General features: G+C 61.4%; 1 protein-coding gene across 1 annotated transcript; it reads right to left on the bottom strand.

The window, feature by feature from the left end:
- Positions 1-7,480: 7,480 nt before the first annotated feature.
- On the bottom strand, positions 7,481-16,155 carry TSC22D4 (TSC22 domain family member 4). Its single transcript, XM_063301759.1, has 4 exons — positions 14,501-16,155; positions 13,914-14,077; positions 8,883-8,934; positions 7,481-8,204 (listed from the first exon to the last, which is right to left on the bottom strand). Exons 1-4 carry the CDS (start codon positions 15,272-15,274, stop codon positions 8,004-8,006), a joined length of 1,191 nt encoding a protein of 396 aa, XP_063157829.1. The 5' UTR covers positions 15,275-16,155; the 3' UTR covers positions 7,481-8,003.
- Positions 16,156-17,570: the final 1,415 nt, after the last annotated feature.

A 17,570-nucleotide genomic window follows, 5' to 3' on the forward strand; every position in this document is an offset into this window, starting at 1 on the left:
GACCCAAGGCTGGGAAAATCCTGGGCCTGCCTGGCTCCACCATTCACACACCCAAGAGCCAGGAGACTCCCCCCCCTTCACCCCCAAGCTGTTCTCTGCCAGGGCAAGCCCGCTTCTTACCCCCGCGCAGGAAGGGCCTGCCCTGGGCAGAGCCCAGGTGGGGCCTCCGTGGCATGTGCCGCTGTGTGGTCTGGCCCCGAGGGGAAAGCAGAACCCTTTGCCAAGCACGCAGCCCCTACTCCACCCCCAGGGGGGGCACAGATTCCATCGGGGAGACCCAGCCCAGTCCTCAGCCTGAGTTATTTCATGCTTGGGCCTAGAGGGAGGGATGGAGACGCCGTCTGGCTGCTGAGTGAATCAGCCCCCAAAATCTTAGTCCTCTTCAGCCAGGATGCTGCATCTGCAGTTTGTGTTTGGGGAAGGGAGCGAGGGAGCCCATGGTGGGTTTTCCATGAATGCCCACGGGCAACACAAGGATCCTCGTTTACCCTGCAGATGCCACCCTGCCCAGGAATGACTGACTCCAGCAAAAGACCCCGACATATCTCTGTAAAACCATAACGTCCCAAGAACCAAGTGCTGAAAGGGTTAGGGTTAGAGTTAGGGCACCATCAGCCCTGCTCGCAGGCCAGGAATTTGGGGGAGGTCTCCCAAGAGGAGGGGGCCCTAAGCAGCCTTCTCTGGGCAGCAATGGCTCCTCCAGGCAGTTACATTGCAGGGCTGGTCGTTCGCCTAAGATTTCGTTTTTACTGTTTTTTTGCCTTGCAAACCACTCGGCATACATCCAGGAAAGAAAGTATAAACTGGTGTTTCCCCAATGTGGCAACTTTTAAGATGTATGGACTTCAAATCCCAGAATTCCCCAGACAGCGAGAGTTGAAGTCTACCCATCTTAAAGGGAATCCTGGGAGTTGAAGTCCACACGTCTTAAAGTTGCTAAGTTGGAGAAATACTGTATAAATGGAATAATCCTACGGAAGTGCAGTAAGCGCTCTGGTCAGTTTGATGGCCCTGAGAACTGACCACCTTTCGCAAAAATGCACACACAGACACACTCGCTCCTCCTGGAAACAAAGTGTTGCTGAAGCCCACAGCAGGCAGAGGGCACCAGAGTAACCTGCCCCCCCCTTGGGGTCCCAAATGCCAGTCTCTCCCCAGTTGCAACTTCCGGCCTCCTCCGGCATCCCCTGAACGGCTACCGGTGGGGGGGACCACGTGGGCAGCCAGTCCCTGATTGAAGCTCCCCGCAGAAAGGGCGGGGGGGGCAGCCAGCGATGTGGGTGCTCCACAAGGCCAGAATACGGGCACGTGCCAAACCTCTGCCCTGCGTCTGGGGGCTCAGGGGCGCCCTGGCCCTTATGCTGCCCCCCCAAGCAGGCCCGCAGGAGGCGGCTGCCCGCCCACTCGGTGGGCAGTGGCCGCCAGGCTCCGGGGCGGCTCTGAATCCCCACAACTGCGGCCCCCCAGCAGCTGGCGGGGGGTGGCTGCGACCTTTCCCCGCTGCCCCCCCGCACGATCGCCTCGTGCAGCCCTGCCGGCTGGAACCCCACTCCCAGACCCCCCCGCCGGCGAGCCGGCCCGGGAGGGGGCAGTCCTTACGTGGTGGCCCGGAGCGCATTTTGCCAGCCCTGCGGGGGAGAGCCAAGCCCCTCGCCGGCCCGCGTCCTCTGTCCCCCAAGCGCCCCCCTCCCCGGGCGCAGCGCGTCCTCCCCGCCCCAGCCACCGCGGCTGCTTCCCCGCGGCCCCCTGCCAGGCACGCTCGCCCGGGGACCCTCCGGGCGCCCCAACCCGCCCCTGGAGCCTCCCCGCGCGGGCGCGGGCGCGCTTCCCTTCGAGACCCCGTTCCCACGAGACGCGCAGCCCGCCCCGCACCACGTGACTCCCCGCTGGAGGCCCCTCGTCACATCTCCCGGCGCGGGGGCGGGGCCGGAGGAGGAGGGGCCGCCCTCTCGGCGGGCGGGGAGGGAGGGGGAGAGTGGTGAGGAGGGCGCAGGCGCGGCCTCTCGCGCCGTTGGGGTCCCAGAGGGGCGAGAGCGTGGCCCGCCGCGTCCGTCGGGACAGAAGCGCGACGGCGGCGTGACGCGCATGCGCCGCCTCGTCCCCACTGCCCCTTCACGCCGGCGGAGCCCTGCGCAGGCGCAAATTCCCATCGGCCTGGTCTCCCCGTCCCCCGTTTCCTCCCGCCTGCCCGCGGGCCGGGAACCCTGGGAAATGTAGTCCCTGTCTCTCCCTCTGCCCCAGCGGGGGGAAGCAGACACCATTGGGAGCGAGTGTGGAGGGTACCAAGACAGGAAATAAGGGGAAGAAGGAAGACGAGACCCCAACCCTTCCCTCCCCTCTGCAGGGTCAGCAGCAGGGTCAGCAGCAGCGTGGAGCAGCCTGGGGCGAGGATGTTGAAGCCCGGAGAAGAGCAGGAGGACCCGTGTCTCTGCCAAGTTCTCATGAGCCAGGTCCCATGTCTTCCTGTGTTTCCCTCCCTGCCGGTGAGGCTTGTGGGGCCCCTTTGTAGGCACCCATCGCCTGTGGTTGGCTGAGAAGCCGAACAATTTGCAGCAGCTGTTGGAGAGATTGTGTGATGCAACAAGGAGGGTGGATCTCACAGGCCCACCACCATCCTTGGCTGGGCAGAGAAAACGCAAGGGCCGCCCCTTGGTTCTACAGAAATGGCAAAAAACTGGAGCAAGGATTGGCGTGCCTTGGAAGATGTGAATTCAAGATGGGAAATGGATTCAGACGTTTTAAGAGGCGCAGAAAAATAGTGGCTTGTGGTCAACTTGGGGGAATGGCTGTGTATAAACTGCAGGAGGAGAGCCGGGTTAGTCTACAGGAGCCACAAGTCAGAAAGATTTCCAACTCACAAATTGTATGAAAAGGCATAAACATTTGCGGGTGTCGCTTGCTGGTCAGACAAAGTGCTTTGAGAATCCACCTGGCTTTGGGGCTGTGCGTAGGAGCATGCTTCTTCCCACCTTATGTCATGGGCCCATCAGAAGAAACAGGAAGCCTGCCGGGGCCTCAAGAAGTCATGCAAGGGAACAAGGAAAGACGGAGTCAAGAAAAAAATGGGTGCCGAATGAACAGTGTTGAAAACAAAAGTGAGCATCACAGCCAGTATGAAAGAATCACCTTGAAGCACTTTGGTGGGATAGGAAGAGGAATCAGGGTTGGCTCAGGGTGGAAGGGAAGGCCCTGCAGGAAGCGTGAATCTCCGCGCAAAATGGGTGGTTTGCAATGGCAGTGCAGCACGGAGGAGCCTAGTGAAGAGCCTTGCTATAAACGAATTAGCTTTCTTTCTGTTTTCTGAACCTTTCCTACTGGGTTAATGTCGTTTGCTTACTATGTACTCATTTTCTCAGCACTTGGCATCACGTTGCAAAGCGAATAGTGTGATGGATAGGTAGGAGGTAAGAGGGATCTAACAGTCACATCTCCCTGTCCTTTTTAGGTTGCGTAACATGTAATTATCTGCCTCCGTAATGCCGTATTTTAATTAAATATGGGACTAATTAGCATCCTTCTGAACAGATGGCTGTAGGCAGTCAGCTCAGCCGGGATCTCCAGGGTCCCCCTGCTCTTGCCCAGCTCAGGGCAGGCCTGTGGCTCTGGAGGCAGAGGGCTGCCCGCAGGGTGCCAGGGAGGGGCCATGGGCAGCTGCCCTGGGCAAAAAGGTGGGACGGTCAGGGTGCTGTGGACAGAGATTGGCCTGACCCCTCCTCGGGACCCTCGTTTTCTTCCTTAGCCCCAGGGCCAGCGAAGCAGAGGCGCTTTGCAGGGGATAGGAAGCCAGCTGGGCAGCGCTTGCTGGCTGCCTGGCGCTGGAGAGGCAGGGGAGGCTTGGCGTTGCCTCTGCCCAAATAGGATCTCTTAGGAGAGCTTGCCAAGAGGAGGAGGTAATTATCGCCACGCCCTCACTCAGGGCAACTCCGCCATTTCCCCAGCTCTGGTTTGGGGCAGCTTCCCTGAAAGAAACCTAAAGAGCCAACGCTTTAAAGTAGCTCCTTTACTCCTTGAAATGCTGCCACCAAAATGAAGGGGCAAAATCACGCAGACCCTTTTACCAGTCCATTTCAGGCACCGTAGAATTGAGAAAACAACAGACGTCGCAATCGGTGCCTGTCAGAAGAGGCCCAACCTGTTTGGATCCAAACTTCCTTTCCAGGAGGGCTGCGCTTCCCCGAAACAAATGCAAACGAGAATTTGGGGGAGCAAGAGAGGCGAAGTGGTCTCTCTTGCATTCCATTAGGCTGTGCATTATTGATCAAGCTACAGACCGGATAAGAAATTACAAGTTAAATTATTCATACTGAGTTTGGTTTGGGAAATAATCGCCTTGAGTCCCTTCCCTCCCTGCCCCCCCACGGTGCCTGGATTTAGTGGGGGGGGGGGCTGCAGCCCAGGCATTGCAAACATAGCCCTTACCTTCCAACTCTTCCCATCTTTGGAAGGGAAGCGGGGCGCAGCCAGAGCGGGGGGCTTCCTTGGAACAGCAGGGGACCGACTGTAGAGCGGTGAGGATGGGCAAAGAACAAAATCCCGTGTTTTGGAATTGGAGGAAAAGGACAGTGAATGAATATAGACCGCAGACAGAGCACAGCTTTCGGCAACCTGTAATCAGGGTGGCCGTGAGTAGTTATGCTCTTGGGCACGCAGAAGGGGTGCTGCGGGCGTGGAGTGTGTCTGTTGCATGCAGGATGTGTTCCTGGAGGGGAGCAGTGGGTGGAGGCTGTTCCCAGCTTTTGGCACACCTACGCGCACACACACACACGCAGGCAGAGGCCCCTTTTCTTCAATTCCTCTTTATTCGCTATCAGCATAACCTTTATCCGGAACAGGCCCACCTCCTCCTCACCCCATGTTGCTTTTGCCCTGCCCCTCAATGGCTTTCTTGCGGGAGGTGCTGGTGTTTCCTTCTGTCTCGCACGATTTTCCACAGCCGGTGCCGGATGATGTGAAGCACACCGGAGACGTCGCGCAACAGAGTCTCCTCCAGCTGGGCGTCTGGGTCTGCACTCGCATCGGCAACCTGCGGGGGGAAGCGCAGCAGTGGCCCCAAACCCAGGGACCTGGCAGGACCAGAGTCTCCCTCTGGAGAAATTCAAGGACTCGGCCGTGGACGCAGGGAGTAATTAATAAATCAAAGGGAGTACCTCTGGCGTGTCTCTGAACAGGTAGAGGAGGTTTCTGTCTTTCAACCAAGAAGAAAGGTGCGCCAGGGGCCAAACCCTATTTTTCACTGCCAAAGCCCACTCCTGAAACAGGTGAGATAAAAATGGAGGTTTGGGTTGGCCAAAGCCAGATTCCTTTTTCTCACTGCAGAATACGTCACAGAGGTGTGTGCAGCTGAGGCTTCCGGGGTGATTTGGGCACCCCCTAGATTCACACGGCCACACTGACTCCCCTCCGCTGTTTCCCACTTCCAGATAGCCACAAAGATCCTTCAGCCCCGTCGTTTCCCGTGGGATGCACGTGGCCTGTCCCTGCTGGAATGGGTGGGCCACAGGTCTTCGTTGCCGCCTTTTCCCCTTTTCAAGTGCATTATAACGTCAGGAAAGGGGCATAGACAGGGAGGCAGGAAAGGGCATTTTTGATCAGGATGGTTGTCTGGGGAAATGGTGTAAACCAGTGTTTCTCAGCCTTGGCCCCTTCACGTCGTGTGGACTTCACTTCCCAGAATTCCCCAGCCAGCAACGCTGTGTGAAGTCCACACGACGCGAAGGGGCCAAGGCTGAGAAACACTGATGTGAATGGTGGTTCTCGTGCCGGCTATGTGCTGGCCAGAGCCTGCCCCAAACTGGCTTGGGCTGAGTCCACCGTTCCTAGCCAGCCTGACCCAAAGGCTGACCAGTGACTGGAGAACTACCACCCTGTAGTACCCCATAAATTGGGGAGGGGGGACAGGGGTCACATGACAAGAACCTCATTTAGACCAGAGGACGGATCCATCTTGCCTCTAACTGCACGATGCCTTGGCTGAAATTGAAAGGCACCAGGTGAAAACGAACAAAAGGACGCCCTTCCTTTTAGACAATATATCATTAGCTGGGGGACAGGAGTCCTTGCCCAGACCACACGCTGCCGGTTGCTGGCAGAGGCGGATCAGCGGGCACAGGGAAGCAGGCATGCAGAGAATGGGGAGGGAGCCTCCCTGGTGGCAGGGCAAGAGGGAGGGGGCCGAGCTGCTCACCCCCTGCTCTCTGGCGAACAGGAGGTACATGATGAAGGACCCCGAGAAGGCCAGCAGCAAGGCCCACGGCAGCAGCAGGAAGGGGTCGGTGCAACCGCTGCCCTCCTGCGCGCCGCTTCCGAGAGGGCCGGTGGACTCCTGCATGACCCCTGGAGCCAGCTCTGGTTCACCGACTCTCTGACGTTTCAGCTGGGCCCGGCCGGCAGAGACCCATGCCAGGAACAGCAAGGAGAGCCAGCACAGTGGCATGGTCTTCCCAAGGGATGTCCCGGAGAGACTGGTTGCTAGGGAACAGGTTGCCAGGGATACCCTAGTCTGTACCTTCCGTGGACCAACACGGCCATTGTCAATGGAGCCAGCAGGGGAAGGGGCTGAAGGCTTTATCGGGGTGCCAGGTGCAAGGAGTGAGCTGTGGCTACAGCCCTCTTCCTGTCCATGCGTGCCCGTTAGCTGGCACCAGGGCAGCTGGAATTCGCTCAGAGCTGGTCCAAGGGGTCCGCAGCCCAGGGCCTTGCCCGCCGGCCTCTTAACCCTCGCACCAGGCTGCACGGGGAAGACTGTCCAGTTCAACTGGCTGGCCTGCAGTGCGTGGCTACAGGAAGCCTCAGCGGGTTGCCCTCGCGTCCTGGCAAGGCTCACAATCTTCGCCATTGCTGGGCTCTGCGGACCGGGAGGGCTGCTTTTGCAACATGACACCAGGCCCCACTTTGGTTGGGGTCCCAGCATGGGATTGCCAATCAGCTTTCAATTGGCAGGAGAGGGGTTGCCAGATCCTGGACCAACTCAGCACACACCAAGCGCTGGCCTTGTTTATCTCAGCCCTCGGGAACACTACGATCCCCTGGAGGGGAGGAAGGGGGAGGTGGCAGCTGCGGACAATGCCTGGTTTCCCCGCTGTGCTCTTTGCAGCAGGCACCCGTGTGCCCACCTCCTCCAGCTGTTTGGCCCAGCCTCTCACTCAGCACGGGGACAATGGGCCTGTTTAACCTGGCCTGAGATCCAGCAGCCGCCTTAGGGGGTGGGAACAGCGGGGGAGGGACCGCTTGGGAGCTCTTTGCTGCACGGAGGGTGCAGGGGAGGAGAAAGTGGGGGCACCCGGAGGCTGCAGCACGCTCTTCTGAGGCACTTCTCTGGGCATCGGGGCGGTGGGGGGAGTTGGGCTCAGTGTCCCCAGGCGCCTTCAATGTACTCTGCAGCTGCTTTTACGATCAGGCGCGGATGCTGGCAAAGCCTGCCTTCACTGGGCCTCGGCTTTTTTCTGAACGCCCCAGATCACTACACGCCACACAGAGCAGCTTAAACAGCTAGGTAGTTTAATAACCTGAAATACTGCAAAAGTGCCCTTGATATAAAATTATTGCCAGGTCCATACACCCCACCCTCTGTTCTCCATCCCAATGTCTAACCCTGTCCATGGTACCTTAAAAAAGCCCCCACTTCAGTGGGGGCAAGTGCAGCATTCTCCCCCCACCCGAGATTGGGGGAGGGGAGGTCCAGCCGGGGAGGGATCCCCTGGTCCAAGAGCGGTTTCTCTCACCAAGCCACCACCCCTGAACCTCAGCTCCCTGGCTACGAAACGTATCCTGCTCCTTTCAGAGCTGGGGGGCAAAACTGCATTTAATTCCACCCCCAGAAGGCACGTGCTGTGTTAGTAGCCCAGTTCCCCCTCCCACCCCCCAAAGGCTGGTTTCACAAATGAACATGCACACGCGCACGCACACCCCTTCAACTACGCAGGTTCACATCTGCGGGAATCCATTGGGGAGCACCCTCCCATCAGGCGCTCTTTAGTGCCAGCAGCCCTTCTGGCCACCCAGGGTCATGCGGAGCCGCTGGATGGCGGCTTGGCCTCGTGGAGCTGAGCCTGGAAATGGCTGAGCTGCTCCGCATTGGCCAGGGAACGCAGCAGGCTGTTCTCCTGCTCCAACAAGGCGTTGCGCTCCGACAGTTCTCTGATCTGTTCCCTCAGAACTTCCACCTCTTCCCGCACTGCAAACATCAAGTGGCTCTTTACCAGGTCCTGAGGAAGAGGAGGCAGGCGCTGTAAGGTACATGAGGACCCCAGAACACAAGCTATTTCCCCATTCTGCATCTGCAAACCTCTGTGATCTACACTTCCACAGAAACAGCAGAAGGGATCGTTGGTAGTGCCGTTTCACTGAGGAAAGACAGAGGCCAAAAGTGTGCAACCTCCCCCCCCGCCGCCGCCAAGGGCTGAACCTGGCTCTCCCAATAAGGCTGGGCTGCTAGCCATTGGGTCTCTGCAGGCTCTCTGATACCTATCTGCAAACTCTTCCTAGCAGGCCCAAGAGTTTTCTCTAGCCAGCAGTAGCAGCCGCAGCAACGTTTCTCCTGAGGAGACCTACAGAAGTGCAAGTTGCCACTGGAAGCGATCTCAGCCTCTGGCAAAGCCCCGGAAGTTCTGAGCGTCTCTGAGCACGTACAGGAGGCCTGCTTCCCACAGCAGTTGCCAATTTACTGGAGAAACTAGTGACTAGCTTCTGGGACTTGCCCAGGCACATAAATCCAGAAATTTTATCTTCAAAAGGAATTAGGTTGCTGCAACGGGTTAGCGGGCTAGGACCTCCTGCTGTGAAAGCTCAGAGGGCTCATAAGCACTCCTGGCAGCCCTTCCGTGTCCACTGGGGACCTCCCCATCCGCGCAGGGCCACTACCCCTGCCCTGTCCCTTGACTCACCATGGCTTGTTCAATCTTGTTGTCGATGGCGATCATGCTGCTATTGATTCCGCTGCAGGAAGGAGAAGGACCGGTGGATTGGGCCGCCACACCAAAGGTGAACCAGCCACTGCCCCTGGCCAACGGGCCTCACCGCTCCCCCACTGCCGCCCCGCATGGCTCCCGTGCTTTGTTTCACTCCCCCAGAGCCAGCCCCTCTGCTGCTCAGGGCCTGCCAGGCAAAAAGCAACATCCCAGGGCTGGGCCCCCCAACTACGGAGGATTCAGCAGCAGAGGTGCAGATCCACAAGCAGCAGCCAGGAGCCACCAAATAGTTTTGGGATCACTCTGTTTCCAACGGTGCACTTGCACTGCCCCCCTCCTATGCCATTCTAGCCCTGGCAACATATGCCTGCCCCACCGGGCAGCACAAGAGGGTCAGTCCACCCAGATACTCTGCACTCAAACGGCTCGCCAGCACCTCCCCAGGTCTTTATCCCCCACCTGAAGAGCCCAGGTGCGTCTTGCGAAGCCTGCATACCCTGCAGGGTCCTCAAAGTGTGGTGTAGGGACACACCAATGGCCACAACCCACATAAACCGAAGCTCTTTGGGGTTCACGGTCATTTTAAGAAGAAGACCAAAATGTTTGAGAACCACCGAGTGAAGCAAAGAAGACCAATTAACCACAGGTGCTGCTGTAATGGCGTTCACACACCCCGCTTAACCCATTTTCTGCGTCCACACGCAATGCCGCCCCACAGACCGATTGAACAAGGGGAGCATGCAGAAGGTGCAGAGCTGGAAGGAGTTTACACAAAGCAAGCTTCGCACGTCCCATGCAACACAACCAACCTGGCTTTCGCTGACCTGGTCCAAGGTGTTCTAGGAACACAGCCAGCAGTCCAGACAGCTGAACAGTCTTTTGCACAAGCCTCCCTCCCTCCATGAACAACCTTCTCAGGCACCTGACTCATCCCTCAACCCCCCTCTCCCCTCCCACCAGCAACCCGGATGGCCTCCCCCTGCCCAGACTCTCCCCGCTACCTGTGAAGGACCAGCAGGAGGGAGACCAGCGTCTGGTCTGCCTCCTTCTTGCAGCGGCCGTTCAGCTTCCTGAGGCTTGGGGGGGTCTCCTTCGGCTTCTTCATCCGAGCGGGGGAGGAATCCCTGGATGAAGCCGGGGAGGTGCAACCGCGCTGTCGGGGGCGATGGGAGGCCCCCGAATCCGGGAGCAAGCCGCAGCCACAGCCTGGGTGCTCCCACCGAGACTCGTAAGCATTCACCAGGGATTTGACAGACCCCCTTCGGCGGTCCAGAGACATCTTCCCTCCCAGGGAAGCTCTGCTCCCTGGGGCACAGGGTCCTGTCCTCCTGGGTTCCCAGTCTCTGCAAGGGCCTGATGGTTGGACCCCCAATGGCAGCTCCTGAGCAGATTCCCCGCAGCCCCTTTTCTTTCCACGTCCTGCTAGTTTGGTCTCCCTGAGATCACCCAAGGACCCTTCTGAGCCTCAATCCCTCCCAGTCCATCTGCCCTGTGCCTTGGGAAGCAAAAGGCCGCCAGCTGCACCCAGGAGCCGAGCCTGGGAAAGGCTGGTCATACACGCAGCCCCAGCTGGACAGGGAACGCGATGGACACTCGCTCGCTTGGCCAACAGCTCCTGGCTCAGCATAAATAGCCATCTCTGTGCCGGGCTCTTGGCCCCCTCTCATTCACTCTCATTGGCTGGGGGGGTGAGTGTGCCCCATCCCCATCCCCGGGAGGAAAGGGAGCCAGCCAGCAACTGGGGCCTCATCTGCCCCAGCCTGCCAGGAGCACCAGAGCAGCAGCGTGCTCCCTCTCCTCTGCGTCCCGTGCCCTGGGCTGGAAGTGGCGGAGGAGGCAGCCTGGCTCAGCATAGCGCTCCCTCTGCTGTCCACCCCCCTTTCGCCATGGCCTCCTTGGCTCTGATGTGGCAGAGAAGGCGTGCGGGGGGGGGGCACACAAAGAAACCTTTATAAACTTGCCACCTCTGCGTATGCCAGTCCCCGTCCAGGGAGGGGGGGTTGCTGGGGGTGGGAAGTTGTTATGGCAACTGGGGAAGGAGTCCAAGTGCATTGCATAACCCAGCAGCACCCGCCCGGCCTGAGCCCCAGCCCGGGCAATGGTGCAGACGGACCAAGAGTCCACAGAGGAGACCGTCAGCTCTGTCTGGGGAACCTGGGGGGCACGGGGTGCACGGGGAAAGGCTGCCCTGCCCAGGTGCTCCACTGTTAGTGTTCCACCGGGTTCCTTCCCCAGCGGGCACAGAGGAAGCCGCTGCCCCTCCGCAGGCAGGATGGAAGCAGCCCTTCGCCCGTCCCTCCAAGGCTGCTCCATGGGAACTTTCCATCTGCCCACCAAGCTGCCTGGAGAAAGCAGGGGAGGAGGAGACATCTTCGCAAACACACTACTACCTACAACCATTGCTTTTGTGGCTCAGCAGTGGGTCAGTTGGTCCAGTGCAGTGATTTTCAACTTTGGCCACTTGAAGATGGATGGACTTCAACTCCCAGAATTCCCTAGGCAGCATGGCTGGCTAGGGAATTCTGGGAGTTGAAGTCCACCCATCTTCAGGCGGCCAAGGTTGAAAAACATTGGTTCAATGTCTCAGGTGAAGGAAATGGGGCAGGAGGACCTGGCCAGCTCTCGGCTTGGCCTGCCCCAGACTCCCACCCTTTGGCCAGGACCCCCACCCTCCAGGAAGGCCCCTTTCTTGCTGGGTAGAAAGGTTCAGCCTGGAAGAACTGCTCACGGCACATCTACATCCTTGGCCTGAGGCCACCCGGGCTGCCCTCCCTCACCGTGCCCGTACTTGCCGCTAACCAAGGTAAGCTTGCCATCTGCGTCTCAACTACCCGAGTGTGCTCAGAGTACAAAACCTCCAGGTTCCTCAGTGCCACTGCGCAGACAGGTCTGGGAGGAAAACTTGGGAGGTCACAAAGCCATAAACGCTCTAAGTTTCAAACCCAAAGCCCCTGTTGCTGGGGATTTGACTCCAACAATGCTGGGGGGTGTGGCATCACAAACCTAGACGTTTTCTGGGGGGGTCAGTGGGGCATGACGGGCACAAAGAGTGAAGATCTGCCAGTTCTGATGGGAGCTGCCTCCCTTGCTGAGGGGCAGAATGCAGGAAAGAACACAGCCGCCGCCACGGTCAACGCACCAGAGGCTGCCACCAACTGGCACCGCCCCCCCTTTCCGGGATGCCCACCACTAACCCCAACCGGCTCTCCCAGCCCTTGGAAGGATTTATTCCGGGCAGTTTCTTTTACCCCTGCGTTGTTGTGTCAAATTTCCCACCCAGCCCCCTATTGCAGTTTGCCCCCTCCTTCCTTCTCTGCTGCCCCCCACCACCGCACTTAACCATGGCTAAGAATAGCACTGTCACTTCTGGGAGGAATGTGGTGGGTGCTAGACTGAGCCAGCCAAGGGGGTGGTCTTGATCGTGGCTCCCCTAGGCTTGAGGGGGGCAGCAAAGAGATGACGAGGGAAGAAGCAAGAGCAGGGCAGGGGGCTCTCCCAGGAACAGTGGCTGGGCGCAGAGGACACGGAATCAGACCCCCAACCCCTCTGGCCTCGGTGTGCCCTCGAGCAAGCCTTCGGCCAGACGTGCTCTCTGCCCAACCTTTGTGGTGGGCTAAAATGGGAGAGAGAGACTGTGGCATGGGGGGAAATGGGATGGAGTCCCCATGGAAGTTCACAGTGGGAGAAAGGGAAAGCAGAGTCCTCGAAGAAAAGACGCAGAACAACCCCTCGGGGACCCTCCGGCTGCCGATCAAGAAGGAAGAAGCAGGCAGAGCAGTGGGATGAAGGGGGACGCCCTCTCCCTTCCCAGGTGGATATTCTGCTCCAGCCTTGGACTCCCTGCCGGCCGTGGGATTGGAAATGCTCAGGCCAAGGGCTGAATCCCAAGAGCCCCTACCCGGCAGCAGCCAGCATGAGCTGGAGGGTGAGGCACCCGGGCAAGGAAAAGGCGGCGGGGGGACTTGGCTGCCAGCCTGGCTCCTGAACCACGCGCAGCTGAGAAGGCGCAGCTCCAGAGAGGCAGGGTGAAAAGAAGGCTGGGCCGAGAGGCGGCTGGGGCCGAGCTGGCAGAAGGTTACGGAGGGTCAGGCTCAAAATAGACTCTTCTCCGTCCCCCCGTGCCCCCCCCGGGGGGCTGGCCAGCTCCCCGCTGCGTCAGGATGGAAATAGCCAAGTGACAGCAGCTCAGTCAGGAAGGAAAGCTGAGCTCACCTACCTGGGAGGCGGCCGAAGGGGGGCAGGGTTCTGACACCCTGCGCATGTGCTCCTCCCCTCTCCCCCCACAACATCCGTTTCCATCCGTCTCTGCCCCACAGCTTGCCTACCCCAAGACACTGATTGTTTGCGCCAGAAAGAAGCCACAGATGTGCGTCATCAGACAGAGGAGGTGAAGAAACACCCCTCCAAGACGGGCCGATTTCGTGGAAATTGTCCTGGTACAGAAGGAGCTGCGCTGTTGCTTCCAATCCCTCTGACCGCAAGCTATTGCAGCAGGAGCCACTTCTGAGAGGTTTCGTTCTGCGCCCCCCCCCCCCAGCACTTGCAACCACGGGCAGACACATCCGCTCCCTCCTTCCGACAATACTCCGTTCCTCATTTCCTTCCTCTTGCCCAAGTTGGAATACTCATGCTGCAGGGGAAACTGCGCGCAGAACTTTGCCGAGAGAGAGATATGAGCACGTGCAGAGAGCAGCTTCTGTTCCCCAGGGAGCAACCGCAGACACACGCAGAGAGCAAAGCGTCCAGGCCGGGACCTCTCCTTTTGACCTTAAGGAATCCAGTAGCCCTCCGGGAACAGGCTGCCTTCCCCGCTGTGCATCGCCTGGGGCAGCCAGGCTACCAATGTGCCACCCGCCCTTCTCCCAGCCTCACCCACTGGGAACAAAAGCAGGTGAGGGAGGCCCTGCCAACCCCAAAGTCTCCCCTCCTCCCTGCAGGCATTACCACCACCCCCAAGACTTGGCACAGCTCCTCAGGGGTGTGCCAGACTCTCCACCCCTCCCATACCTGTCATCATCGCTGTCATGGGCAGCCCCCATGCCAAACACAGACCGGGCCAGGCTAAAGCGGGCAGTGCCAAAGGGATCTGAAGTTCTCCGGTGGGGGCTTGCATCTCGGAAGAGCAGAGGAGCTGGAGAGGATGGGCGTGAGCGGGACTCTCTCGGCAAAACCTGGCAGGAGGGAGAAAGAGGTGAGCACCCCCAGCCAGAGGGCCTCTCCAGGGCAGGGAGAAAGGGGGATCAGACCTTCTACTTCTGGCCCCTTTTGGACAGCGGATGCAGGCAGGATGAGGAGGGGGAAAGGCCCGAGTCACAGGGAAGGAAGAAAAGGGATGCCTGTGTGCCGTGACCAGGAAGAACCTGGGGGCCGGGCGGGGCAGGGCAGGGCATGCTTCCCCTGCCCAGTGCTCGATGCCCCTGCCCCAAGGCAGCAACTGGGGGGGCAAAGGGGGCATGTACCTCAGGCATCGTGCTGGGGGGGCGCCAAAATGAGCGTTACCCTAACCCTAAAGGTTGCTCTTCAGTCCTGGGAGAATGGAGTGGAGGAGGTGCCTAAGAACCCATTCTCTGCGCATCACAAAGCCCGTGTCTCACCTTGTGCTGCTCCTCCATTTCCCTGGGGATGAGCTGGGTGACGCTTTTGGGCAGCAAGTGCTCCACTCTCACCACGGGAACGGTGCCAGGATGGAGAGAGTCTCCGGGCTCCTGGGTGTCTTCCTCTGGAGCCGGGGGCCGTGTCTCAGCCGCAACCCGGGGGCTACGGAGAGATGTCGGGCTGGGGGGAGTCCTGCTGGGGCGGAGGACAGGCAGGCCACCCCCCAGGGAGCGGGCCTGGTGGGCCGAGGCCCCGGGGACTGGGAGTACCAGTAGGGACTGCAGGCAAGGCCCTCGGCGTGGCGTCTGGGGGCTGAAGGGAGAGGAGGGCTTTGCCAGGAGGCCTGCCACCTCCAGCCGGGAATCCAGGGACTGTGGGTGCCGTGCAGAATCTGCCAGCCTCCCTGCCAGGTGGTGGTCAATCTCCTGGTCGTAAAAGTCCCGGCAAGTCCAGCGGCCCCGTTTGTATGGTTCTCCGGAGCCCTGGTCTAGTTTCACAACACGAAACCGGGAGCTGGATACACTGCCAATGCAGCCTGGGAACAGGGGGGCCAATCCTGGGGAGCTGGGAGCCGATGGCCCGTTTTTGGGCCCCATACCACTGTTGGCCTGGTGACCGCCATCTTCTGTGGGGCTGGCCTCATCAGCTGCCGCCGCTGCCGCCAGCCTTGCAGAGGGCCCCTTGGGGTCCCCCCTGGGCGGACCCTCCTTCTGCTCATAATCAGAGGTGACACTGGTGATCTGGAAGCCACTCTTCTTCTTCCCAACACTCATGATCCCGACCAAGCTGGGGGGCTCAGCAGGGCTTCCCAGCAAAGGGGCGGGGTGGGCTAGCGGGACCGCTGCATAGGCTGCCCCCAGGCCATCACTGCCGGACCAGACACAAGGCCAAAGCACTACAGGCCCAGAGGCTGTGCCCCGGGCTGCTCCGAGGACAGGACAGGCCAGCAAAAGACGCCCAGGTCATTCGGCACCTGGAAAGCGTGGATGGGCCAGCCAGGCACTGGCACTCCGTAGCCCTGCTGGGTCGGCTGACGGGAGCTGGAGGTTGGTGCGCCCTGGCCAGGACCAAAGCCAGCTTAAGGGGCATTTGCCTGGCAAACGTCCCACATGGTTTGACTTGCAGCTGGAACTTTCTCCTCCGCAGAATAGGCAACTTCTTGACGAAGAGAAGGGGCTGAGGGATCTGTCTGCACCTTCCTTGCCTCCCCTCGACCCCAGCAGGGTCCCCGCAGTCCCGGAAAGCAGCTCAGGGGGCTGCAGGTCTCCGCTCCACTCCGGGGCATGTCGGGGCCAGGCTGAAGGGCATCACCACGTCTCTGGAGGCTGCAACCAGGCACCGGTTCCGTTCTCGCCGCTCTCCTTTCCCCAGAGATGCAACGGCCCACTGGCCCGCATGCCCCTTGAGGGCCCAAACGGTTGACCCTCCTGCGGGCAAAGTCGCACCAGCGCGCCCGGGGCTTGGCTCAGATCGCAGGGAGAGAGGGAGGCTGGCTGGCGGGCGAGCTCAGCTCCGCCGTTCTTCCTTCTCCCCTCGCCTGCCTCCGGCTGGCTGTTGACAAGCCCCAACACCAGGAAGTCCAGCCCCCTCCCAACCAGCTGACTGGCTGACGCCCCCCCCAGCTGGGGCCAGGCCAGGGCGGGCTTAACTCCTCCAGCACCGCTGGGACAGCGGCCCAGCCGGCTTAACCCTTTCCCGCACCGCAGCGGCTGCCCGGTGCGCTCCCCGCCGGCCCCGCTAGCCGGTCCAGCGTAGCGGCGGGGGCGCGGCGGGGCAGAACGCCTGCGCCCACCCGGACGCTCTCCCCGAACTCCGCTGGCTTCCGTTAGTTAATACACTCGCGCCGCCCGCTGCCCGGCCTCCCGGCAGTACACTAACGAGCCGCGGAGCCCGGGATCGGAACGGAGAAGCGCGACAGTCGAGCCCTGCGCAAGGGCCCCCAAGCGGAGAAAGCAAGCTCGCCGGGCGGCCCCCAAGCGGAGGGGAGGCCCCTCCGCCGGGGCAGGCGGGCCCAGATCTTGCGGGCGCGGGCAGCACCCCACCACCGGCCTTAGCATCGCGCGGAAGGCGCCCCGCTTTGCCCGCCATTCCGGACGGAAACTGCGGGAAGGGCGCTGCCGGCCGGCCGAGCCCCAGAGACGAGGGGCTGCCGCCCGCGGAGAGACTTTCCGCGGCTCCCCACCCGCCATCATGGCTGCCTCTCCGAATTCGGGCCGGGGGCAGGGGAGTTGCCCTTCCCTCAGAGGGTCCCCAGTACCGGGGGGGACCAGCCGAGGGGGTGCTGCGCCCTCCCGCCCCCGCTGGCTACTGGGCGGACGGACAGGCAGGCGGGGGGGGAGAGGGCCCCTCCCGCGGGGAGCCCCCCGCCCCGGGAACGCCGCCCGGCATCACGTGAAGACTGCGATGGGCCGCGGCTGCCCCCTGGTGGGCGAGCGGAGCCGGCGCCCACCTCCCTCGGGCAGGCGGCGCGGCTCGCCCGGGGGCCGCTGGGCCACCTTCGGCCGGCAGGTGGGAGCCTGGCCCCGTCTTGCACGCCGCCCGCCGCCGCCGCGGCTCCCCGGGCGGGCGAGAGTCCCTCCCGCCCCCGCCGCCAGCCCCGGCGAGCCGGACGAGGAGGAGCGAGAGGCGCTCGGTCCCCGCGCACGGCGCTCTTCCCAGACTCCGGCGCCCCGCGAGCGCGGGCTGTCCGGGCCGGGCCGTCCCGACTCCCGTGCCCACAGCCCGGGGCCTCCTCGGGCCGGCCGGGAAGCCGCCCCCGCGGGCACGCCGCGCCTTCTCCCTGGGCCAGACTAGGCGGCGTGGCGCGCAGCATCCCCTGCCCGCCGGGGCCGGGCGGCGCGGCCGACGCCTCTGGACCGGCGCGCGGGCAGCCGAGCGTCCTCGAGGCGACCCCGAGGCGCCGCCTGAGCGAGCGGCCCCCTCCGTGCGCGCCCCGCCTGCTCGTCTCCTCCTCGGCTTCAGGCACGGCAAGGAAAGGCGGCGGCTGTGGCGGCGGCGCGCTCCGTTGGCCTGTGCGCGACTCTCGCGGGGGGGGGACGAAGGGGGGAAGAGGCAGGCGGGAGGGCGCCA

Source organism: Candoia aspera, chromosome 4 (assembly GCF_035149785.1).
Source record: "Candoia aspera isolate rCanAsp1 chromosome 4, rCanAsp1.hap2, whole genome shotgun sequence".
Classification (NCBI taxonomy): Eukaryota; Metazoa; Chordata; class Lepidosauria; order Squamata; family Boidae; genus Candoia; species Candoia aspera.